The sequence below is a fragment of the Lactuca virosa genome, chromosome 4 (assembly GCF_052849685.1).
Source record: "Lactuca virosa cultivar CGN04683 chromosome 4, Lactuca_virosa_CGN04683_v6, whole genome shotgun sequence".
NCBI lineage: Eukaryota > Viridiplantae > Streptophyta > Magnoliopsida > Asterales > Asteraceae > Lactuca > Lactuca virosa.
The window spans coordinates 7,014,349-7,041,239 of record NC_136429.1 but is presented as its reverse complement, the minus strand read 5'-3'; the positions used below and the strand labels follow the sequence as shown (position 1 = coordinate 7,041,239).

The 26,891-nt window shown below is 35.3% G+C and overlaps 3 protein-coding genes across 4 annotated transcripts; all 3 read right to left on the bottom strand.

Moving 5' to 3' along the window:
• Positions 1-7,737: 7,737 nt before the first annotated feature.
• KCR2 (beta-ketoacyl reductase 2) lies at positions 7,738-9,948 on the bottom strand. Its single transcript, XM_079087819.1, has 3 exons — positions 9,277-9,948; positions 8,181-8,250; positions 7,738-8,079 (listed from the first exon to the last, which is right to left on the bottom strand). Exons 1-3 carry the CDS (start codon positions 9,891-9,893, stop codon positions 7,837-7,839), a joined length of 930 nt encoding a protein of 309 aa, XP_078943945.1. The 5' UTR covers positions 9,894-9,948; the 3' UTR covers positions 7,738-7,836.
• A 2,435-nt stretch (positions 9,949-12,383) lies between these two features.
• LOC145169254 (CAAX amino terminal protease family protein) lies at positions 12,384-16,244 on the bottom strand. Of its 2 annotated transcripts, none has more exons than XM_079087817.1 (8): positions 16,059-16,244; positions 15,655-15,695; positions 13,650-13,920; positions 13,406-13,466; positions 13,138-13,262; positions 12,985-13,047; positions 12,716-12,840; positions 12,384-12,633 (listed from the first exon to the last, which is right to left on the bottom strand). In XM_079087817.1, exons 2-8 carry the CDS (start codon positions 15,684-15,686, stop codon positions 12,486-12,488), a joined length of 825 nt encoding a protein of 274 aa, XP_078943943.1. In that variant the 5' UTR covers positions 15,687-15,695; positions 16,059-16,244; the 3' UTR covers positions 12,384-12,485. The 2 variants fall into 2 exon arrangements, with proteins under 2 accessions (XP_078943943.1, XP_078943944.1); XM_079087818.1 differs by lacking the exon at positions 16,059-16,244 and adding an exon at positions 15,786-16,034.
• A 639-nt stretch (positions 16,245-16,883) lies between these two features.
• Positions 16,884-19,071, bottom strand: LOC145169253 (E3 ubiquitin-protein ligase AIRP2-like). The gene is made up of 5 exons (XM_079087816.1): positions 18,682-19,071; positions 18,026-18,188; positions 17,891-17,957; positions 17,498-17,732; positions 16,884-17,239 (listed from the first exon to the last, which is right to left on the bottom strand). Exons 1-5 carry the CDS (start codon positions 18,768-18,770, stop codon positions 17,029-17,031), a joined length of 765 nt encoding a protein of 254 aa, XP_078943942.1. The 5' UTR covers positions 18,771-19,071; the 3' UTR covers positions 16,884-17,028.
• Between the last annotated feature and the right edge of the window lie 7,820 nt (positions 19,072-26,891).

Sequence of the window (26,891 nt, the reverse complement as noted above, 5' to 3'; positions counted from 1 at the left end):
AAAGAAAGAGAATTGCAAGAAAAGTTTGAAGAATTTTGGAGCAAATAAAGTGAAGATCAAAAGATCAAAATTCCAAGAAATTCAAAAAGTTGAAGATACCAAAAAATCAAACAACAAAGTGGTGAATTCAAAGAGATCAAAGATCAAATTATCAAGGAAGTGAAGAATTCAAAATAGCTCCATAGTGGTATCATAAATTGTAATTCTAGATTATGTATGTTTGGGTTGCTCAACTAAAAATAGCTTGAGGGTAAGAGGTTTTCTGCGGATGGATTCAGAGGGATGCATAAAATGAGCATAGTTCGGGGTGAGTGGGCGAATGTTTATGAGGATTGTGAGTATTTGGAGTATGGGGGGGGGGTACTTAGGACAATTTTAGACACAAATGCATACGTTGCGGTCTTGGCATAATGGCTGGGTTAGATTGGAGTTGTCATATGTGGTTCTAATATGTTTAAAATTCAGTTTTGCTTGGGTCAAGCAAAAGTCAAGTGTGGGGTATTTTGATATGTGCATAATTAGTTAATTATTTAGCATACATTTTTATTCATTTTTAACTAATTATGTGTATAATGTGGACAAAAGGTACTTAATACTGTTTAAATTTTGTTTTCAGTCCAAAAGACATGCTTGGGAGTGAAAGGGAACAAGGGGAAGCAATTAGAGACCAAAGAATGAAGATTGAGGGACAAAAGCTTTCCTACTCGGCGAGTTCTCGAGCTTACTCGGCGAGTACACTTGAATATTCCAGAAGATAAGTCAAGACTCCTGATTTAAGACGGATAACTAAGAATCTACTCGGCGAGTTGGGTCTGCTACTCGCCGAGTACACCCTGTTTTGAGATAGCTATAAAAACCGAGCCTTTATCCGATGGGACTACTTTCTGGCATTTTTTAGAGATTCATCTGCGATTGGAGAACCCTGGAAGGCGCTGAGGAACTCTAATCTTCAATCTCTTGAAGAATCAAGGCAACTAGGTTAATCATTCCACTTAGCTTTAGGAATTAAGTATGATTAGCTTAGTTAAACTTGTTTTTGTGTTTGTTTTTACTGCAACTATGAGCTAAATATGTTTTTGTTTCTATTTGGGGAATACCAAGTAACTCCTATGGTTTAATTCTTAGCTTTTGGTTGATTGTTTATTGGTGATTTATTAAATTAAGTTTGTTAAAGAACCTTATGCATTAATCACAACTATTTTCTGTTAATTGGAAGACAATTAAGCTGCATGAACATCTCTTAGTTGTTAACCTCATATGTATATGTGAACACTTAATCATATGCTTAGGAATAATGAATATGAAACTAAGATTAACAAGATAATGGGTAGATTAATGTGTGAGCTTGTTTGAGAAACCAACAAACAAGAGGTTAATTGAACTACTAATTTGATTAACCACTACAAATCTTATTTAATCCAAATCATTAATCTAGGGAATTAATTAGTTTAAACACTTGATCACCGCTTGAATTAATTGATTGTCTAAGGGTTAGGATTAATGAACATGAACCTAACCACTATAGTTGGTAGCCAATAACAATTAATCTATCATAAATTCAAAATAACCATAGGAGTGAATTGGTTAAACCTAAATAGAAACATCTTTATCAAATTTGGTGAATTAGTTGTTTGCTTTTGTTACTTAGTTAATTAAGTGTTTTTTGTGGTGTGTTTAAGTTTCTAGTCTTGCAAAACTAGAGAAAAACCCTTTTACTTTCATTATTTGCTTAGTTAAAATTAGCCATTAGTTTAATTTTTCCGTTCCCTGAGTTCGACACCATACTTATCCAACTATACCACTAAAAGACAGGTTCACTGCCTTTGTGTGCTAAATTTATTAATAAAAAGTAGGAATAAAACAAGTGCATTTTACACATATCACTCACTAAGCTTTCGGGCATACAGTTCAGTGTTTTGTTTCAGGTACTTCAGGAGATTGTGGCAAGGCGAAGGCGTGATCGTACCGCTTCTCATGTTTTATGACTTATGTGATATGGTTCTGGGGAATACTCTGATGTTTAAACTATTTTCAAAACAAATGTATGAACTTAATGGTTTTTGAATGAATTAAAATGTTTTAATTTGGCTCGAATTTTATGGTCGTTACTGAGGTTGACACCTCATTTTTACATATGGGATTTCCATACTAATTATACCTCATGTATCTAGATTATGATCCTAATCCATCATGCAATAACCCGCTTGGAAATCCTCCCCTCTCTCTTTATCCCTCTCGGTCGAAGGTAGTAACACACACACATACCAAACTCCATTCCAGTACTATCAAATTCTCTCAAGAACATCTCCATTCTTCCTTCAAAATTTCGAGACTTGCTTGCATGCCAAGAAGATCTTTCACTCATAACACAAATCTTTGGTAAGTTTTTACTTAAATCCAAAGTTTAACTTCTATATCTCATCAAAAATCATCTTTTAATTCATTCAAATTCATGATCATACTCCTTAGAAGCAATCTAAGCCCAAAGACTTCTAAAGAAGCTTGTTAGGCCGAAAGATCTCATCATTTTCTTCCATTTCTCTTCAAAACCGAAAACAACAAGCAAAGGTGAGTTCATACCCCTCTATTTTCGGTTTTCACATGTTTTATGGGGGAGAATACAAGTGAAATGTGTAGATCAATGTGTATTTGTATGTTATGTGTGATTTCTTGTGTTTATGTGGTAAATATGTGCCAAAAATGAAAGATATTTCGAGATCTATAGTTCAAGGAGGAAAAATATGTGATCTAGGATGTATTACACTTAACAAGTTAAGAAAAACTATCATCTAAGATTATAATAAGCATGTTACAACATAAAACTCATTTTTGGACTATTTTTGTCTAATAAACAAAAGTTGGGGAAAAATTGTCATTTACGGCTTTTACAATGATCAAAAGGGTCAAAACAGTTAAAATAGAAGTTTTTATGAACATTATGCTTTTCAAAGGACTAAAAATGTAAATTGTAGCCTAGTGGGCTAAAATTTTGGGCTTTTCGGCCCATAGGCCCAAACTTGCAAAAAAATATGGTTTTAAGGGGCTGAAATGGTAAATTTATCAAAAAAGTGGGTAGAAAGGTAAATAAATCTATTTCAGGGGTTAAATAACCTTATTTGCCAAAAAGGATTAAAAATGTAAAGTTTTTGGATTTTGGGTCAAATTTGTAAAAGTTGCAAAAAGTTTGGGTTATAAATGAAAATATTTTTACTAAAGGGGCTGAAACTGCCAAAAAGAAAACATTGGGCTGAAAAAATTATTTAAATAAGTCTTTGGTCCAAAATGTCAAGAAAGATAGTTTAAGGACCTAAAATGTCATATTTTTTATAAAAAAGGGACTAAAATTGTCATTTTTATTAAAGAATGACTGAAAAGGTCAAACCAATATTTTTGAGTCAATTATTTTATTATTAAGATATTGGGTCAAAAATACCAAATTATAGCTTATGAATTTAGAATGAAAAATATACATATTTATTTTCATAAATTTAAATATCGTTATAAAACAATCGACAAACTTCGTTCCTTTGCGATTCAGCAATTGTTCAAACAAAATTCCCGACATTTATACTATACAAAAAAACAAGTAAACATTCAAATTGTTGGGCTTGAAAGATTCTAATCATGCTTATTGGGCCTTCGTGACCCATTAACATGACTTTTGGGCTCATAATTAATACATGTTTATTTGGGCCTCCTGTGGCCTAATTACATGCTTAAGGGACCCTCAATGGCTTTTACATGCTATTGGGCCTCAGTGGCCCATTAGCATTGCTAGTAAGGTCCAAATAAATCATATGCGAAATAGGCCAACGCGTCCTTCGTATACTCGACAGCCTTAAATATCATACGTGATTAGTAGGACCTCGTGGTCCTCTTCTCCTCGTCTGTTAGGCTTACCTTCTATTCAAGTAAACAAAAATCAGGTCGTTAATCAAGGTTAATCAAATTCATTTGGATTAAGTGAGTAATAACGGGCGACACCAATAAGTGTCGGTCGTAGTCTGTAGTTATAATCAAAGTCTCCTGGAGGGAGAGCGAGAGTTTGTGTATAGATCTATACGGGGGTGACTCCCCCACACCTAAGTTGTTTGCTACAGTTAGACTCGGCCAGTCTAGGGTGACAAAATCTTAAGATCAATTCCGGCGTTCACTAGAATGCCAAGACAGACGAACTAGTCATTATCATGCATGGTTATAACGACTCACATAAAAATCCAATACCATCTAAGTAATTATGGGAAATCATATTCATTCGTTATGACGATATAATAATACGAAACAATCATACTATTTTATAGAAAAACATCGGGGTTTTCGTGGAAATTAACATTATTCACTTGTACTTTCAATAACTATAATGCAAAACTTCTCATATATACACGATTTGAAATCATTCGTGCATCTACCTATGGATCTTCACACTTTTGGTATAAATAATTGCCGTTTCAGAAAATATCAGATTTTCTGGGTTTTATAAACTACACAAAACATTTTCCTATCAAACCTGCTTATGAACTCACCAACATTCTATATGTTGACGTTTTCAAAATAACTTGTATTCTCAGGTAACAGATAAACTGAAGAACAATACCAAGTGTGTTAGGATGTTATGTTTTGAAAACTCTCAAACAACTTATGCTATGGATATGTAATATTTAGACAATGTACTTGATGTGAACAATGTCAGTTGTAATGTATTAATGCATGGTGATGTTTATGTTATGTTTCATGTATATTCATTGTGATGATATTACAATTTAAGTCACACGAGCCCTCGGACGTTTCCGCCGTCTGGTTCAGGGGTGTGACAGGTTGGGTTTGTATTATAATTTTAATTATGGTAATTTGTATAATTATACAGTATGATATTTTTGGAGATTGGTAGCTGAGCAGTTATTATTTTCAGCAGACCGATGTGAGTCTCTTCCCGGTATTACTGGTCGAAGGCACCAATGCCGACTCATTATCTGTTTATGCAATATGTTAGTTGTTGTGTGTTTCATGTTGTGATCGAGTTGAAACGCACCCATGGCGGGGCCCAATATGATATGTCGGGTTGAAATATACCCCAGGGCGAGGCCCCAGGGCGGGGGCCCATTGGTATGACTAATATGTCTTATTTTGGGAAAACTCACTAAGCGTTAGCTTACAGTTTGTATTATGATTTGAGGTACTTCCGGTTGTAAGGGGAACGACTCGGCTTGGTGGCGCAACATTCACTCTCCACTATTTTCCGCATTTCCTGTTATTAACTCTCTGATGACTTTTTATGATTACGTATTGGATTTTGGTATTGAAATTATGATTGCAACCTTAAATTAAAATGAAAAATTTTCTCTGGTTTTTGGGCTGTTACACTTTCAAGACGCATGTATTCTTAGGAAAAGAATATATGGAAGCTTACGCTCACGGAATAAAGTCATGTCGTTACAATCACCTATAGATTTGTGAAGCAATTATATTAAGCAGTCTAGCGTTTGAGGCATCAAAGTATTGTAGCGCTAAACAAGTATCAATGTAATTCAATTTAAGTAATAATATCTCTACTGTTATGTTATTGGTGTCCTTATTTTATGTATGCAAATGACTGTGATCCATGATGTTGTCTCACTGCCCGACGTTTCCGCCGTCAGTGGGGGGAGGGGGAGGGGGTGTGACAGGTGCAATTTCCATTAACTTAAGTTTTGATTCATCAATGTGTTTTACTCCCTTGAAAACTTGTCTAGATGGCATAGATGGTTTGAGGCAACATTTACCGTAAGGTTTTGGTGAAAGCTCATTGGAGATCGATCGAGAAGAAAGGGAATGTAAATGGAGATGAGGTTTGGTGGGTTTGCAAATATTTATGGGAGTGAATGTGTGTGTGTTTTGGGGATGGGGGTGTTCAGTGATGCGTGAGGGTCTCCGTGAGAGTCACCAAAGGGGATCATCGCATCTAGGGGTGTAAACGTGCCGAGCCGAGCCCGAGCCTAGCCAGGTTCGGCTCGGGCTCATTTAAGTTATACGAGGCTCGAGCTCGAGCTCGGCTCGATTCGAGCTTTCTTTTACTGAGCTCGGCTCGAGCTTGTAAAAAATTATACAAGCTCATCTCGGGCTCGGGTTCGGCTCATTTGTTGTTTGATGTGCCTAAATAAGCTTAAACTCAGCTCAAGCTCGTTTACTAATACCCGAAATCCATAATTTCTCAAATATGTTTTTATTTTAATATAAGAAAATAATAATAAATTATATTATATAAAGACTCGTTTAGGCTCGCGAGCCTAATCGAGCTTAGTGACATAGGCTCGAGCTCGAGCTCGTTTAATAAACGAGCTTAATATTAAGCTCGAGCTCGGCTCGGACTCGTTTAAAACCGGTTTCGAGTCGAGCTTTTAACGAGTCGATCCCGAGTAGCTCACGAGTAGCTTATCTCGTTTGCACCCCTAATCGTATCATCGCAGATGAGGAAATGGGATGTGGTGGTGAGGCCCTAATATAACAATAGTTGTTCATAATAATATATAGAAGGGTTAAGAAATAATTCTATATGAGTATGACTGCCTAAATAACAATGTTCATTCTATGTGACAAAAAAACTTTTTTAAATAAGATGAACATTAGATCCTGAAAAAACTTATACCATTTACATAAAAGTTACTAAATACGATAAATGTAATTTACCCTTATTTCTAAGTTCAAAAAATATGTATCCCAAATGTGTACTTTTTCATCTATAATATAGATAGATAATTTACAAAGTTGTAACATTTTAAATTCTGGCCTTTTCTTTGAAACGTGGTATGGTGGCCTGACTCCTCAAGTACATAACTATTTCTCAGCCACAGAATTTGCAAGTGACCTAACTATCGTATAGTTGAGCTACTTGTTTCATAATTAACATTTAGAAATCGGAAATTATTTTCAAATTTATTAGGGATGAGAAATTGAGTGGGAATTAGACAAATCCTAACGAGTAAATAAAAACCAATATTTTTTATATTTGGTCACAGTACAATTTTTTTTTCTTAATTATATAACATTGTGTTAAACATAAGTGCAAATTATATGGCAGGGAAATGATTTTGTGTTTCAAGAGTTGGGCTACCATACCATCTTTCAAAGAAATGGCCCGAATTTGAAATGTTACAAGAGTTGGGCCACCTGAAATATAATTGTTGATGCTTGCAAATTACTAAATCTTTTTGTCTGAATGGCTGGGTTTGAGGCTAACATATACCTTAAGGGTTTTGATGTGGGAGATCGATCTGAGAGGGATAAGGGGAAGAGAGATGGAGTTTGGTTGTTTTGCAATTGGGAGGTTGATTTTTATATTTAAGAAAATAATTTATCCATATAAAAAATATTGTTAACCAACTTGTATTATAGTTATATCGGTCGGATATATATGAATCAATTTCTTAAATGGAAAAATCGCCTCTCAATGGCCTATCTCCCTTCCCATTCTCCTTCTCGATCCTATCAGACAAGAAGATTTAGTAATTTACAAGCATTAAAAATTACATTTTAGGTTGCAATTTTCAACTCGTTTAAATTATTTGTCTAACTCCAACCAAACCGTTGACATTTTTCCTTTAGCTAGACTTTTTAACTTTTACACATGTTACCTATTAGTTTTATAATATAACTTGAGTCAACTCATTCAATATTGTAACTTTTAAAATATTATGAATTCCAGTTTAATTCATTCATTCACATCAACATTGGGTCGTTGTGAAAGATTCAGACAATAGAGTCTTCCAGAATGTAGTTCCCACAAATCCCTTAATTATAATAATATGACAAGGACCACAATATCCAAACAAGTGATTGAGATACAAATTCAATGTATAATTCCTATGCCAATTGTCCCCTACGTCGAATGCCAATGGAAAGGCGCCATGTGTCAAGAATTGAATCAAGAGCCAACGAAGCGAAGAACCATTGAACCGAGTGAGCCCAATATGGCGTGCAACGAGATTTGTATCCTATTTGTCTAATTGCAGCCTTCACGTACTCGTCAGCTGTTGGTATGAACAAAGATGACTTCTCAACCGATGCAACTTGTGATGCCATGTTTGTAGATACATATAACGGCACCTAGAACAACATTACATTATAGGAAAATACACAAATGATATCAAATTAGGATAACTGAGTGTACAAGAAAAAAGATTAATTATATATAAATATGTACATACTTGACATTGAACATCTATACCAAGAGACTTGTACTCCACATATAAAGACCTTGAAAGCTGATCAACATACCTATCATTACATAAAAACGACCGAGTTAATATCATTAATATAAAACTCGATCTATTAGATAATATTTTTTATACAAAGTTTATTCCAATTCTACCCTTGTTTTAATTTGCATGTGGTCCGTGTTATCATATGCTTCGGTTACATTCGCCCATCACTATGAATTTGATTTTGACCCATGCAACCCTCAAACTCAAACACCATTCCATGGTCACTTTACAAGTGACCCACCATTTTAATTTTTGAATGCATGACTCCAACTTCCACATTAAACTAAGTTGGGCGATCCTGCTAACTTGTCCACCACATCAATGAAAATCTTCGTTCGTATACGGTTTTTGTTTATCTTATATTTGTTAATAAGTTTTGATCTAAGAATCTTAAATTGTCACAATATATACCCTAATTTGGGTTTCACGTATTCCTTTTTTTACCGACTTTTTTCATTTCTCACCTTGTGTCTATGTAAATAACTTGTTTTCATTACTCAAAACCATACATTCCTTTTGGTCGTAAAACATCCCTAGTGCATATTTATCAACTCAAATTTAAACCATATATGCCATGTTTTGAAAACCAAACCGACAGGCCGGTTCGACCGGGAACCGGTCTGAGATCCACTTCTTAGAGGCCAAAAAACCAGTCGTCATGTGAACTGGTAAAAAGCGGTGAAAACCAATCCGATTGAACCGGTAAAACCGAGAATTATATATATATATATATATATATATATATATATATATATATACATATATATATATATATATATATATATATATATTCATTTTTTGTATTTTTTATATAATTAAAATTAATAATAATGTAATTATGACATCATCCAGTATTTCATTTCAGACCAGTCCAACCGGTTAGACCAACTAAACCATCGAACCAGTAAGACGGTCGGTTCGGTCTCTGGTCTGGTGTTCAAAACCTTGCATATATGTTTTTAATTTGATCTTAAAACAGAAAGCGATAATCATGGATCGAATTAAAAGAAAGAAATAGATATATAAAAGATCAACTTACGCTTTGCTGGCAGCATAGATCGCATAGAGAGGATGTGAAGGTACGACAATGGCAGCACCTGAACCAATATTAACAATGGCACCTCTTTTCCTCTCAACCATTCCTTCAACCACGGCTCTTGTTACCAAGGTCGTAGCTATCACATTCACTTTCATCACATTCATCCAAACTTCTTCTTCAACCTCATGAAAAAACCTAGCCGCGGGATAAGTAACCCCAACATTGTTCACCAAAACACCCACGTCCAGTTGTTCACTAGAAATCACCTTCTGCATTTCCCTAACTCCGGCCACCACATTCTCGCCAGAAAAATCGACAGTGAAAATCTTGATCTTGGTGGTTGGGTGAACTGATACAATCTCATCAGAAACTTCTTTAAGCTTGGATAGGTTTCTACTAACCAAGATTAGGTGAAGACCATTTTGAGCTAGTTGGAAGGAAAAGGCTTTGCCGATGCCGTCGGTGGCTCCGGTGATGATAGCCCATGAACCATAGTTTTTGAGGTTCTTGGGTGGTCGGAAGAAAGTGATGAAAACCCATTTGAAGAGAGTGAAAATGAGTTTGAAAAGAGAAAGGAAACCAAGTGCAGAAAAGAAGAGAAGCCATGAAAGTTGCATGATATATGAGTAGGAAAGGTTTAGACTTTACATGATTCTCTACCACCACCAAGAAGTGCCCTGTTATATGTACTTCCAAACACAGCACTTTGACTTTTTTTGAAGTCAAACATATATATTCGATCTTTTTTTATTCTATTATAAAATATATTTTATTATATTATAATACAAAAATAATCGTGTATTCACTAAAATAACCAAATCATATTTTTCATGATTATCCACATATTTTGTAAATGTCTTTAAATTTCATGATATGAAATCTTCTATATCTTGGTATTTATTCTTTGAAGTCAAACATATATATTCGATCTTTTTTATTCTATTATACATAAGCTTGATAATTATTGTTTTGAATTTAACTTGGGTGATAATAATTTTGATATTTAGTTTTGTGAATTCAGAGTTCTTCAAAATTGCTTGAATTCCCCTTCAATTTTGCAAAATTTCTCATTTAATTTTGTGAAATAAATTTACAAAAGCTTTTAACTGGTTGAAATAATTATATATGTGATTATATTATGTGTTTGAAATAAAAAAGAACTAGCACTTATTCCACGATATAAGAACTTCCATCATGGGATTCTCATAATTAACACCACAAAATAATAACTTGCATAGTTAATAGTTAGCAAAAATGGGTAGAAGTGTAGAACCATGTGACCATGCATGGACCATCTAAATTACTTTATTGTCGCCCTTTATCTTAGGTAAAGTATTGCATGTCATGTTGCCCTATTTATTACTATTTAGTAGGTTCATTATATAGGAAAAGGGTAGCTTCTATTATATTAAACGATCCTTTACTGCAATTTATGGCACTCGAATAATTGAATGAATCATATAAAATTTAGGGTGGATTCACCTAGAGATGTCAATTGGGTCAAAGAGGATGAGGATTGCATCTTCCGGCCCCACCTCCGAAATTTCTGCATTCCCCCGCCCCTGCCCCCGTTTTCCCGCTCCAATTTTAGGATATTTTTTTATTAGGCTAAAAGAAGTTGTTCTTTGGGCATAAAGAACCTATTTTGTGGGTTAAAAATAGTTATTTATAACATAATTTTACATGTTAAAAACAAAAATGTTATCACATCTCAAAAACGTTACACTATCAACTTAAAAACATGATTTTTGTTGATTTTTAGAAGCTTAAAATCATTGTTGATATTTATTATATTTATATAATTAATATATATAAATATCTATACTATATTAACGGGCCCTCATGAGGGTTCGAGACGGGACTGCCTACCCCCGCCCCTAAAATTAAAACGAGAGTTAACTTTGTCCCTGTCCCCGTCCCTGATTTTTTTAACAAATATCCCCATATGGGATCGGGACCATGGGTTCAGGGTCCCACGGGACTTTTTGACACCCTAGATTCACCACCTAGTTTTGGAGTTTTCATTTTAAGTCAAAAAATGAAAATTTTTCGTTCTGTATTAAAAGCTTCTAGCTTTTAACCAAAACAAAAAAAAAAAATTTAATTCAAATAGGCAACCTTTAAAAGCTTCTAGTTTTCAATAAGTTTTTTATGTACGTTTACATGTTTTAAAAGCTTCTAAGTATTTTTGCCAAAATTCATACACAAATAAAAATTACAAATTTCCATTACCAACTTACAAATAGTTTTATCAAATACATCCATAGTTAATTACATTTAGTTTTCTATTCATGAATCTCATAATATTTTAATATCTTACACAATACAACCATACTCGCCCCTTTAACTTTAAACTTTTCTTTCATCAAAATTTGTGTGAGCGAAGCCCAACGAATACCAAACTTGCTACATTTATTATTTGCATAAAAATTTCGTGGTTCTACAAACTCAAAAGTTCTTTATCTACCTATCTCCATCAGTTTGGTTGTTGTAAAAAGATCCAAAAGTATAAATCAAAAACCATATTCACAAATAACATCCAATCCTACATAATTTAAAATAAATTTAGTATGCATCAAAACAAGGTTCGACTTCACATCAATCTTAATTATTATTACAAAACTAAAATCTCAACCATTTACACATTTCGGCATAAATGGAATGTATTTTCCTTTGTTTTCATGTTCAAGTTTCATTAAATAAGTTTATGCTATCTAGGCCATACGTCCGAATGAGTAAATAATGGTCCCAAAATGTGATAATCATATAATAACTTGTACTTCGTTCATTAAAACTTCTTGCTTAATAGAAATCGTGTCACCATACTAACCAAAAGTAAATGGTCCCATAAAATGATATGATAATAACTTGTACTTTGTGCATTAATAGTTTGTACCTTGATCAATAGAAATCGTGGCACCATACTAACCAAATGTCCCATAAGTAATTGGTATTTGGTCCCATAATGATATGATAATTACTTGTACATTGTGTATTAAAAGTTTGTACCACCCTCAAAATAACCAATCCTATGCATTACCTAACCCTAATCGAGTAATGTATTTTGTGTAGTGCTTGATCTTAGAAAACTAAATCTACAAGTAGACTCAAAACAATAAACATGTCTTATATTATTAATAAAATATATCGAAACGTAACAGATAATTACATATTTGTTTTTTTTTTTGTCAAAATTTATATAAAAGTGTTTATACCTCTTTGTTTTGATTATTCGGTTGTGAAACGCGCCATATAACACCTCCTATCAAGTTATTAATTGCATGAGAAGCCATGGGCACAATAAGGCTGGAGGATAAGATCGTGGCATAACCATAAGCAAGTCCAACAAATGTGGCCCTAAATTTCAAAAAATTAAATTTATAAACTTAAATTAATAAAATTCAATTAAAAAAAAAAAAAAAAAAGAACAAGTGTGTACCAAATTGCAAAGGAAAAATTTCGACCATTTCCCAAATGCAAAATCCCAAATAAAGCAGCAACTGCTGTGGCACTGATGAAGTTGGTTCCTAAAAGCGGAAGCAATGCACCTCGAAAAAAAAGTTCCTAAGAAATTAAAATATTTTAGTTTTATTATTATCAAATTTATTTTGTTATATCATATTACTGGGATTGTGGATCCCACTTACATATTTGGATGGGCCCCACAGTATGGTGTAAAAAATAGCAACCAAATTTCTCTACTCTGACCTCGCTAATGCCGGGAAGAAATGCCACAAATGCATAATCTAGTGGCTGTAGTGATGTTAGAACCTGCATTGATTTAACGATTAGATCCATAAATAAATAAATAAACAAACGAGTTAAATGCAAGAAATAGATTCTTATTTTGTGCATTTAGACCTGTTGATTGGATGCCTCGCTAGACTCAGCAAAATCAGACCATGTCCTCAGTAGTAAGAACCGAGAAGAGGATATGAGTATGACTAAACCCGCAACCAATTGCAGATGCCACATCTCAAAATTAACTGTACACACAAAAAAGATTGTGAGTAATCAGTTGTCTGCTTTGTGGGTCCCATTCCCATCTCCGTAGAAGGGGCCCACAATCAGATATATTTTAAAACAAACTAAAAATGTTAAATGATATATGAAGTAAACCAAACATTACATGATATTTCGGAAGAGCAATCAACTATAGGCCATCCTTGTGACGATGCCAAATGAGAACCCTGCACATTACAACAAGATGTTGATATATAATTATATATGGTTGCTAATTATGTTAAAATTATAATATATATATATATATATATATATATATATATATATATATATATATATATATATATATAATCATGAGTTTTATTAAATTAAGCATAAAGAACTGAAGAGAGTGAAAATTAACATTTTACCTGTCGAATTATTACGCCCCCAAAGGCTATTAAACTAGAAGTCACGGTGCATGCCTGTAGAACTGAACTTCTAGAAGCAATAGCAATTGAAGCCGATGACTCCAAATTATTAATAGAATTAACTGGAGAAGGTTTTTTATCTGCAGGTCCATTGGGTTCATCTGGTGGACCTTCAGTTAGCTGTGGGTTCACAATTTTTTGCTGTTCTTTTGCTTTCCTTAACCTTTTAGGTGAGCTTTTACTTGTAAACCCTTCCGTTAGCTTGAAATCCCTGTGAATGGAAGGCATGAAATAAGAAACAAATCGTTAGCTTAAATTGAAACGTATTCTCCCTCTGTCCCATGAAAATTGTAACATTTTTTTTATTTGGTTGATTTCTATATATATATATATATATATATATATATATATATATATATATATATATATATATATATACTAATGAACTTGCAAACTCATAATCAACTCATCATTTTCAAAACCAAAAACACCAATCTTCGCCAAATGGTGCATCTAAGCCATATCTAGGCTCAAAAAAAAATTGACGATTTTTTTTCTTTGGGTTTTTTTGGAAATATGGACTTATGCAAAATTAGCAGTCATATGGACTGCCGAATGCCGATGAGCACAATCAGCAGTCATATGACTACTGATGAGCACAATCAACAGTCATATGGACTGCTAATTAGCACAACCAACATGTTGATAAGCACAATCAGCAGTCATATGGACTGCTAATGAGCACAATCAATAGTTATGACTGCTGATTGTACATACATGCAAATTTCCAAAATGAATAAAAAGATTGTCAAATCTTTTTTTCAAGCCTAGATATGGCTTAGACGCACCATTTGGTGAAGATTGGTGTTTTTGGTTTTGAAAAATGATGAGCTGATTATGAGTTCGCAAGTTCACATGCTTATTTTAGTTCTCACAATAACTCAGCCCTATATATATATACACACACACACACAACAAGAGTGCAAGCCGGGTAAGCCACAATTTATACAAGACTAAGGAATAACTATACGAGTGAAACAAATACAAAATAAATCTAATATTCTCCTGCAATTTGATTGTGGGAAGAAGATCAAACTTTCAAAATGGACCAAAAATCGGTGAATAGCAGAGAGAGAGGTCTTTGGTGAAGATATCTGCATATTGAAGCGGCAATGGAAAATGAAAAACACGAATGTCAACCGGATGCCACTTGCCACTAACGAAATGAATGTCAATTTCAATATGTTTGGTCAGTTGTTGAATTGGATTGATGGGAAGATAAACCGCACTCACATTGTCAGTGGTACACGATAATGGCTTTGATGATTGATGAGTGAAATTCAAGAAGATAATTTCAAAACTGCATTTGGCAACTGTGCAATAGTTGGCTTTGACACTCAACACTGAAGTGAGATAGTGCGGGTTGTCCATTAGAGGACCAAGAGATAAGGTTGTCGTCAAGGTGAACCCGGTAGCCTGATGTGGATCTACTCGTGAAGGGTAATCAGCATCGGAATACGTAATGAGTTTGTAGGTGTAGGAAGCATAGAGTTGAAGACCAAGATCAATGATGTTTCGGAGATACCATAAAATGCATTCGAGATCTCAGAGTAAGGTTCTTGTGAGTCATCCGAGGAGGAAACTTAAGGGAGAGTTGTGTTGTGATTGATCAACCGAAGGAGGAAATTAAGTGATTGTGGGTTCTAGCTAGGAGGTGGTGATCGTTAAGGCATCATGCGCCATGCCATGCCGCAAGGGCAATTGTCAGCTGCATGTAGGGGTTGTCAAAGGTGTTCGTATAAAAAAAGATTCATCCTTTGTATAAGAAATTGTCCTAAAAAACTTGTCCTACTTCATAACATCCAATGAAAAAAATCCGGCCTAAGAGTACACTATGGACATTTGACAGATAGTCAACATAAAACTATGTGTACAGTCAAATATTTTCATGGGACAGAAGAAGTCGAAGGTATGAAATCAGCGAAATAAATTTGTAAAAACATACCGCAAATAATTTGGTGGGTACAGGGAGTTCATACTTCGTACCTAATAAAAACACAAGTGAAAATGTCAACAATTCCTTGCAAGTTTTTCTTATAACTAATAAAAGGTTGTCCGAAGCAAAATTTTGACCACCCGTTAGCTGTAATGACTTCCCCCCTCCTCCTGCTATCAAGTTGAGAAGAACACAAAAGGTGTTGAAAAAGTGTGTGTGTGTGTGTGTGTTTCTAACTTCAATTCTTCATCAAAATTCAGTGGAAAACAAGAAGAAATCTAAAACCCAATTGAAATTGTTAACGAATAAATGATTTTTTGGAAAATTTACAGAAATATATAAATGAGAAGAATTGAATCGGTGCGTTCAGCGACATGAATCGTGTAAATTGAAATTAGAAGAGTTAAATTTACCTGAGTGGAGATAAGGCGAAGACGGCAGATTGCGGAGTTTGATTCTACACCAACAATCCATTGCGAGATAACACATCACTCATCGGTCAATTTTGCATCTATAAAGACGCCAATTCCTGCTAACTAAAAAAAAAAAGAAAAAAAAAAAAAGAGAGAGCACTTCCATTTCCGCCTTTAAAGTTTAAACCCTTTAAGTTTTTTTAGGCTAGTATCTTTAATTATATAAAAAGTTGTCGATAAAAAAAGGGTAATATGATTTGGTGAGTCGATTCTTATATCTTATTAGGCTCCACACAATGGGTTTTTTTTTCACGTCCAAAGCCCAAAGCCCAAGTCACGCATAACTTATAGAGGAACACGGCTCCTGTCTTATGATATAGTGAGTTCTAGTGAGTCTCGATCATCATTTCCTATTAGTAGTGATTTGATTTTTTTAGATGATGTGGCATACCTTTAGGCATCTTCCATTTACTGGTTGTATCTCCATATATAAATGGTCAGTGTGTCTCATTGATATTTTATATGAACGAGGAGTGTGTCTTTTTGATTTTTTATATGAACAAGAGCTACTGATACATATATTAGTATCCGATTTGTTTTTTGTGTTATTTTTTGGACAATGAGTTTTGTTGGTTTTGATAATTATTAAAACGAGAATTTCATATATATATATAGCTTTCTTTTAAAATATCGTATTTGTCCGGTTTAATCTCTATATCATCTTTATCCTTTATAAGTTTTCAAAATATCAAATTTGCCCTAAAATAGTTACACTCAACTTGCACACAAACATAAACGGACAAACACTTCCCTAGAATTGACCAATTGCGCATTTTAACGGTCGGTGTATTTCACTTCATGTATATTTTTTCAATAATTCCTTGTTGCCAAACTCTATATACATTTTAATGCTCAGTGTATTTTTCGTCTCTCTCTTACATTCTGTAACACGAACTAGTGTTTTTTTACATTATATTAGATATTCATAGTACATAAAGAAAATAGCTTCGTGATTATCTTTCGGGAGATTATTGATATAGAGGTACAAACGCATCAAATCCTCATCCACAACAAGATCCGCATCCACAACGTCATCATCACACGTCAAAACCCACAAATCCCGTGATTTTACTCTCTTTAAGTTACCTCGACAAAACGGACAAGATGCCGACCTCGTATTCCTAAACACACAAACAACACAACAATTTAGCAATGACCAATGTGTTATTTCTTTTTACTTGGTGAGTGTTTTAACTTAATGCATAAAGAACGACTTAATAGTGAAACACTACGAAAGAAGTCCTAATTTTTTACAAAATTGCCCTAAGTTACTTTTTCTTTCCATTTCCCAAAGAGTACCACCTCATATATATTTTTTAAACATCATTTATCCACACAAACATCAAACATGACCTAACTTTCAAATATCAATGGCATACCAGTCTCGATAACAGTTGATGCACATTGCGTGGCAGCAATTTGGCAAGACGATTTTTGTACAAGGTTCTAAGCAAATCCCGCATTCATCTTCTCTTTTTAAATCAAGATTCGAGAATCCAACTTCGTTTTTCGTTTTCTTGTGGTCAGATGTCTCCATCCTCAAGCAAACTCCTGCAGAGTCACCATCATCCACCAAATCGCAGTGTAGCCTTCTCAAAGATGGCAGTATGACAGCTGCATTCATCGGTCTCAATCAGAACAGAAAATATATATATATATATATATATATATATATATATATATATATATATATATATATATATATATATATATATATATATATATATATATATTGAAATTCTTTGAATATAATCGATTGAAATGCCACAAACCATAGAAGTCGTTTATCGTTGCCTTTCTTCCACGTCTAGAAATCTTTGGTCTTCCATCTGTATATACCTGCAAATAAATATTCAAGATTCAAGATTCAAAGAACAACCAATCACATAAAAGATTCAAGAACCAACCTTGTAGACTAGAACATGAACGAGATTCAAGTATCTAGGCAAGAGGCAAGTGCAAGAGGAATCAATCCATTGTAGCAAGAACATAACAAGAGGTGCCAATTCATTGTAAACTAGTTTCATTTGAAATCGTGCACCATCGTTGGCTCTAGGTATTGCAGCTGCCCTGAAAATCCGACATGAATCCACACACAAAAACAATCAGAAACTGAAGCGATGCCATTTTTTTTTTCTTCCGGAAAACAACTATGAAGATTCTATATTAGTTGCGTAAACAGGTTTAAGTTCGCAAGAAATAAATCCCCAAGAGCGTTTTGTTGATTGCTTAGTTTTTGTCCGAAATCCCTCAAAGATTCTAACATTTAAACATCCAGAATCACATTAAAGATTTTCGAGATTTTCAGTTCCTAGAACCTAAAGATGACTGATGATCATACAGACTAGCAGAAACATAGAAACCCCTTTTTGCAAAACGAAAAAAAAAAAAAAAAAAAAAGAACTAAAACCCACGAACCTATTCAAATTACTGAACTTGTTGCTAGCAAAGATGACTGATAGTCACAAACAAACACAGAAACACAAAACCCCTTTTAAGAAAATTAGAAAAATCAAAACCCACATCAAGAATCGAATTAGGAACTGAGATAACAATAGCTTACAGAGCATTGGCATGTTGTATATCAGCTTCAAGAACCTTCATGGATTCCTCATAAGAGCATCTCCCAAGTGGGTAATACATCATATCCATTTTCTTAAACAAACCTCAAACATGTGGCCTTCTTCACACGCTATATATACACACACACGTGTGTGTGTGAATCAATTTCTTTGTTTTCTCAGAAGCATTAAACTTGGACCTCTTCTTCTTCACAGAAAATTTAATGGTGTAGGCTTGGTTTTAAAAAGGAGAAAATTTTAAAAGGAAACAGACAACAATGGAGGAAAAAGGGAAGGAAAAATTATCTTTTGTTGTATCTTTCTCGATATGGGCGGCTTCGAGTTGGATAGTTCTTGATGTCAATTAATGAATCCAATAGAAATTTGGTGAGCTAAAAAAATTACAATTCTAATCAGACAAATAAGATAGGGGTTTGTTGGTTTTGGTGGGTTTTTGTTAAAAAATGCTTGGTGTTACCTTATTTTTATGACAAAATTACATAAATGTCCTTGTGGTTTCACATATTTTTTGTTTTCATCTTCATTTTTTTTGTTAAATGATAGTTCCTATGGTTTCTATTCTTTGTACTGGCTCGTCCATAACCACTTTTATATCTTTATCGTTACCTTTTTTATTCGATTATAATTTGTATTAATCTTTTATATTTTTATTGAATTAGAAATGTTTCGTAATAACCAAAGCACCTCCACCATCGTCCACTGCTGCAACCACCTTCCACCACCACCGTACTCTTCAACCATATACACACCATGTACACGAACACTTGAGAAATCATTGGAAAAACAGATAAACTTTTATATTCGTTTTATCTCTCATTATTCTCTACAACTTCAAACCTGATAAAATATATGTTTTTGTTTTATCTCATATTATTCTCTACAGCTCCAAACTTGATAAAATATGTGTTTTATAAATAAATTAAAAGAAACTGCAATGAATATAGACTCTAAACTTGATATAATTTGGAGTAAATTACACGAATGGTCCTTATGGTTTAGGGTAATTTGCGCATTTGGTCTCTAACTTATTTTTTTAACTCGGAAGGTCCCTACTGTTTGTTTTTGTTACGCGCTTGGTCCCTATCTTACCTAAAAAGACTATTATGCCCTTGATTTTTTTAATTTATTTAAATAAACACACCCCTAATCCCACCCCCTCACCTTGCCTCACCTACCCCATTATTTTTCCTCTTTAAATAATAGTCTTTTTAGATAAGACATGGACCAAACGCGTAACAAAAATAAACATTAGGGATCAAACGCGTAACAAAAACAAACCATAGGGACCTTCCGAGTTAAAAAAATAAGTTAGGGACCAAGCACGCAAATTACCCCAAACCATAGGGACTATTCGTGTAATTTACTCTATAATTTATAACTCAAAACGGTTCTTTATTTCTTCATCTCAATATCAACCTTATTGCAAATCCAGCCTAAACATAAATACACACATAAACAAAAAAAACATTGCAAAGAATCTAAAGATCAAGATCACCTCTCTAACCCCTCAACAAGTTCTATAAGTTCATCATGAGTACAAGGCTTGCATCCAACGCCAAGCCATTAACATCATAGGTGACAACCGGAGTCCCAAACAGAATGGATATTAAGGTTGATGATAGCATGGAGAGAAAAGCCTTCTTATATAAGGTCAAAGGAAGAACCACACAAGAAATAGAAACATCAGCAAAACCACATGGACCATTTATGTAATTTTGTCTATATACATTTTAGATAGACAAAATTTCAAAATTGATCTATATGGTTTACAAAAAGCCTCATTTTTAGGAAAACATTGCAAAACGTAACACTGGTGGTCCTCGTGGCTGTAACATCTCATTTATCAAATAAACAAATAAAAAATTAATGAATGAATAGTAGCCCTAAAATCAATAATAATTTAGCAAGGTGTTGGTTTCGATGAGTTAACTGTCATAATTTTAGAAGTTGGGGGTTAAAAGTGTAAGTTCCGAATTGGTTTTGTAAATATTTATGAAGGCACGGATTGCTTGGTAAATTATTGAGACTTAATTTGAAGAGATTTTGGAGGCTAAGGGGCTGAAGGGTAATATATGGATTTCAGTTGAAAATAATTTGTAGAGGAGGGGCTGTTTGGTAACAGTTGGACTTATTATGAAAGAAATTATGGGAGCAGGGGTATAATAGGTAAATATTGGAGCTAATTTGAAAATATTTCAGAAGGGAAGGACCAATGTTGTCAACATGGCATGAAGTTTCAAATGGTGTCGAATATATAACCCGTCCCATAACCCAAATCCGAAGGAGCCCCTCCAGCCGCTAACCTCCTTCCTTCATTCCAGCTGTCGCTATCGGCTCCGACCACCTAGCACCACCGAATGGCTCTTATCACCGGCAATAACAAAGACCGATGGGAAACCGAGAAAGGGCGTTGCATCAGTTGAAGATCGGAGAAGAAGTGGCTTCGTGGTGGCCGTCATTCGTGACTCTCCAACCGTCGCCATCACTGTCAAAGCCGGAAACCACCGGGATATGTTCATTGTCGCCATTCCTACTGTGGTCGAGGTCGAGGACCAACCTATGACGTCGTTTCAGCCGGAACCATCGCCACCACCTTTCTTCTACAACTACATCGCCGCTTACTGCCTCGCCATTGAAACGTCATTGTGAAGTCCTCCTCCGACTGTCTTATGTCGCTACAAGGTGGCCGTGTTGGTGTGTATGTTTCTGATGAACGCAAGTCGTGAAGAACCACCATGGCGGCCAACAATGGTGGTTGCCGCCGTCAACACCACTGTTCCCCGCCTTCCCGTGTCGCTGTCGTCACCGTACGCCACCAGGTGGGCGGGTGGGTTCATTTTGAAAACAAAAGAAGTGTGTGTGTGTGTGTGTGTGTGTGCGTGTGTTTTGTTTGGCCGGACACCATCAAGAGAAGCCACCACCACCGTGAGGTGGTGGCAAGCACCTCTGACCACTGCCTACCACCACAAGGGTGGTTGTGTGTGTGTTATATTATATGTGTATTTCTTTTGATAAAATGTTGTATGTTCATTATTTGGACGGAAAACCCGAAGAAAACCCACCATGTAACGATCGTCTTCTGAGGTATTAATTAATTTAATTTCTTGAATGTTAGTGGGCTTTGATTGGTAATTTTCATCTTGGATTGGATTGGACCTTCATGATTTTTGGGCCGAGATGTAAGTTGCCCATAAGCCGTACGCGGGGCGTAACCCGTCGTACGCGGGGCATAGTGCCTTTAGTTTGCACGGATTGTGAGAGGCGTACGCGCAGCGTACCTAGAGGCACACCCAACGTACCCGACCAGGTGGCGAAACCCTAATTTTAGGGTTTGAGACGTATTTAAACCCCATTATAGCCTCCCATTTGGCCTCCTCACTTATCCTTCACCCCCAGAAAACCCTAGTTCATTCCTTTCTCCTTGTTTGTGTGTGGTTGATCTTATGGGCTCATTTTTGTAAAGAAAAGTTGGGAAGAAGAAGAAGAGAAGTGGAAGAAGGAGAACTTGAGTACCTTGAGCTCAAGGATCTAGGATCATTCCTTCATTTAGCATTCAAAAGAGGTATAAAGCTTCCAACTTTCCTCTTGTAAACTTAGATCTAGGAGTTTTTGGAAGTTTGGACCTTTTAAGTCCAAAGGAAGAACCTTTATCATGCAACTTCGTTTTTGGAGCTTGGGATTGCTATCCTTGAAGCTCAAAGTGTCCCCATAGCAGTAAAGTTTCGATTTTTGAGGCTTTCATTAAGCCATGCATGAGATCTAGCCACCTTCTTGGTAATAGATGGTTGTTTTTAGAAGTTTGACCTTAAGGGAGTCTTGTAAGCCATCAAGTAAGCAACTTTATGGTTTAAAGACGTGGGATAAGACCTGGATCTAAGATTTTAGCTTCTAACTCGGATTATTAAGCACTTAATGAGATTTTTGGCTTAACAGGGCTGTACGCTGGGCGTGCAAGGAGGTACGCGCCGCATACAAGCCAGCAGCCAGTACGCTCAGCGTACCTTGTTGTACGCCCCGCGTACGCTGCCAGTTTGGGCTTCGAGCGTTTGGGCCTCGGTGTGGGCTGAGTTTTAGACTTAGGGTCTTTGGGCCTTAGTGGCCATCAGAATTCAGTTGTTATGGGCCAAGGATTAGTATTGGGCTTGAGTAAGGCCCAATAAAGGGCTTTGGGCCCAATGGAGCAAATTGAGCCATTAATGGGCCAATAGTAAGCTTGGAAAGCCTATCTTGCTGTTGGATCTCCAGAAGTTAGATTATGGGCCCATACGAGGACATAAGCCCAATTTAGAAAATTGGGCCATTAATGGACCTATAGTGGGGCCATGGATGGACTTGGAAGGAATTGAGGGTTTGGGCCATGTTGTGACCCATGCCATAGCAGGGGTAAAATGGTCATTTTACCCATAGGAGAATCCCTATTCTGATTTAGTATTTTATTACCCTTGATAGTCGGGAAGTAGCCGGAGCAGCAGTCAGGGATTTCTCATTCAGGAGTTCAGCCGTCAGCATCACAAGGTGAGTTTCCTTCCAGTAGGAATGGGTCTAAGGCCACAATGCCGGCCCGTTTAACTAGCAGTAGTTTCCGGACTTCGGTCCGATGCAGTAGTTAGGATGTTTGATGCCTTCGTGGCTCAGACAGGGTTTATGTGCTATGTGTTCCGGGCTACGGCCCGATGCAGTATGCAGTTTATGTGTTCATGCTAGTTGATATGTTTATGCTACGCTATGTTATGGTCAGACAGTTTCCGGACTTCGGTCCGATGCAGTTAGTTCCGGACTTCGGTCTGATGCAGGGGACAAGGTCCCAGTCAGTTCCGGACTTCGGTTCGATGCAGTTTCCGGACTTCTGTTCGATGCAGAGGGCAAGGCCCTGGTTAGTTCCGGACTTCGGTCCAATGCAGAGGCAAGGCCCTGGTTAGTTCCGTGCTTCGGTCCGATGCAGTTTCCGGACTCTTGTCCGATGAAGTGGGCAAGGCCCAGTATGTGTTTATACGTTATTGTATGGTATGTGGTAGTTTGGGGGAGCTCACTAAGCTTCGTGCTTACAGTTTCAGTTTTGGTTTCAGGTACTTCCGCAAGTAAAGGGAAGAGCTCAGGATGATGGCATCGCACACACCACAACTTCAGTTTGTCCTGGGAGTTGATTTAGCTTTTCATTGATATGTTTTGATTCATTCTTGATACAGTTTTCTTGTGATACTTGTTATGGTTTTGAGATATTGACGTATGGGTTTTATTTTATGGTATTGATATAATGATTTTAGTAATGATTAAACAAAAAATTTTGGGTCGTATTTTGGGATGTTTCAAGTTGGTATCAGAGCCTTGGTTTGAGGGATTCGGGCACACTTTTGGGTGTGTCTGAACTCAAACTAAGGAAGTGGTAAAATGTTTTCAAAAGAAAAGAGTTTTAGAAAGGTGAAAAGAATTTTTAGAAAGAAAAGGAACTTTGGAAAAAGAAAAGGGTGTGGTGCATGCGATCAGCCGAGCTCAAGTAAGTACTCCCAAATTACCCATACAAGTTATGTTATGATTATCAGTTTCAGTTTCAGCTTCAGCTTCAGTCTCAGTAGAACAGCATGCTAGTATAGGACTAAGGATCTAGGAGGATGCCTTATGTGCCTACTTTATGTGTTTCAGTTTTATGAGAATTGCATGCTAGTATTGAGTAAACAGTAGTAGGATAGCCTGTTTAGGTTATGTCTGATAGTATGAGCTTAGCATTGTATGCTAGTACAGTTTCTTGTTATGAGAATAGATTGCTTGAGTAGTTTCCCTTTTGTCTGAATGCTGCTTGCTTTGTGCTTTGTGGGACTTTGAGTGATGGGAGTTAGCTATTAGGTGGATACGTTAAGTCACATGCAATCAGGGTTGAATAATCTTAGAGGATTGGATTTGACCCTATTGCGTAGCTCTTGTCTGAGTCCTAACCGTTGTAGGGATGAGTCCCTTACTCGAAGGATTATTTGAGCCTCGTTGCATGTGATGGTATCCATGTGGTGGCTAATTGGCATTATGAAGAGACTTTCAGCAGCTGAGGACTGGTTTGGATGAGTCAGAAGTTTCCTAGGGCGAGCCTGGGATAAGAGCAGCAGAGATCAGTAGTAGTAGAAGTGACTTGGTGGAGTCAAGGCATTTCTTGAGGAAAGTACAGATAAATGTGGAAGGTAGTATGGGCCCGTACTACTGAAAGCAGAGGATCCGTACTCGAATCAAGGGAGGTTGAGATGAGACCGGGAATCTTGTAGTAGTAGCGATCCCTTGAGATGTTTCAGTGTTCTAACGTTGTCATGATGTGTTTTCAGAATGGTGTTTTTGCGACCTAGACCAGTAGCCGACGGTTCAGGCGCCGGTGAGGGATCAGGATCAGGCTCGGGAGCCGAGCATCTAGATGAGCAGACTAGGGAGTTTCTTTCTTTAGAGACCACTGTGACAACCATCAAATTTCGGTCAAGTCAAAGTCAAACAAAGTCAACAAGTTAAACCGGTCAACTCTATTAACCCTTGTATGTTAGGGTTTACGTTATGTAATCACTGTACAATTCGCTATTTTAATGAGAAAACATCATTTGGAAAGTTCATGTGTTTGATATTCCTTAGCCTTAACAGTGCTAAACAACGAACCAAAGCGATAAAACATTATTGCACAATCATCGGGATTGTGTAGGACACTAAATCATGGCTTAACGGGGTCTATGGACCTTGCGTTGCGAAGCCGGACACTCAAAAAGATCACAAACGAAACCTCTCGCAATCTCATTCAAACCCTACTCAAGATTACTTGACGCTAATAGGATCGAAACTCATACACTACGATATAAATTGACGTTAATAGCAACATAGTATAGTACAACGTTATAACTATAATCAAATTAAATTATGATACCATATTAAAATCAAATCAAAGTATAATGCTCTAATTAAATTTAAAAGAATCAAACTTGAATGCTATAATTAAACTTCAAATCAAAGTAGATTGTTATAATCAAATAATAACTCATCTTTTATAAAACTCCATTTTTATAAACTTTACATTAAATTTTATAAAACTCTATTTTTATAAACTTTACATTAAATTTTATAAAACTCTTATATTAATTATGTAAAAGATGCTTGTGTTAGTGGGAAATTATGAAGACCACCAAAAGCAAAAAGATTATTCCCATGGTCTCCCACTCACACCTCCCATCCACTTTCCTTTCATTTTTTCTCCCAACACATTATTCTCTTCACCACTTAAACCTTCTCTATTCTTTCTCTCACTCTCAATCTCGAAATTCATCCAAGAAATACTCATATTCCAGCCAAGAACAATCTATTATACTCAAATCTTCATCCCTCTTGAAGCATTCATCAAGGTATGTTGTTAAAAGTTTCAAATTCATACAAGAAACAAATTAAATCCACCAAAATATCTAAAACTCATTTTATGCATAAACCTGATTTTTCTCAGAATCCCATCAATAAAATAAGAAGTTCTGGAAATTTTCAGAAAATAACTTATTTTTATTGAATTACTATAATTATTGCAATAAAGTAGGGCAATAATTCACATAAAATACTTTTTGCATTCAATAAATTCTGAGAAAATTCTGGGATGACCAATATATTGATTAAACATAATTTATGAAGTTTCATGCATTTATATTACTGTTTACTATTATTTATGATTTTATTGATTAATTAATAATGAAATATATAAAAAATACTTCCCATAGTCACAAATATCTGAAACTTATACACTGAGCTCTACATCATGTTATAAAACTATGGTTAATTTTACAGATTTTTTGAGAATCATTTACTATTTTTCCCGAATTTTGTGTTGTTTAATCATTAAAATATTAAATAAATACTAAAACAGTTCAGAAAAATATACAATTTTTACAGTAATTCATATTGTATGAAATAATGATTTCCTAATAATTTCATAATTTTTCAATACTGTTTACTATTTAAAACTATTTTCCTAAGTATTTAAGCATGTAAAAATGCATTTTAATGATTATTTCATATAAATAATTGTTAAAATCTGTAAATAATTATAATTGGGCAAGTTATTATTTTAATAAGAAATTATTAGAATCTGGCCTAAATTGAAAATATAAATTAATTATGCAAAGTAAGTAATTCAATTTAAAATTTATTTAACAAATAAATACCTGAATATTATAATCGAAATGAATTATTG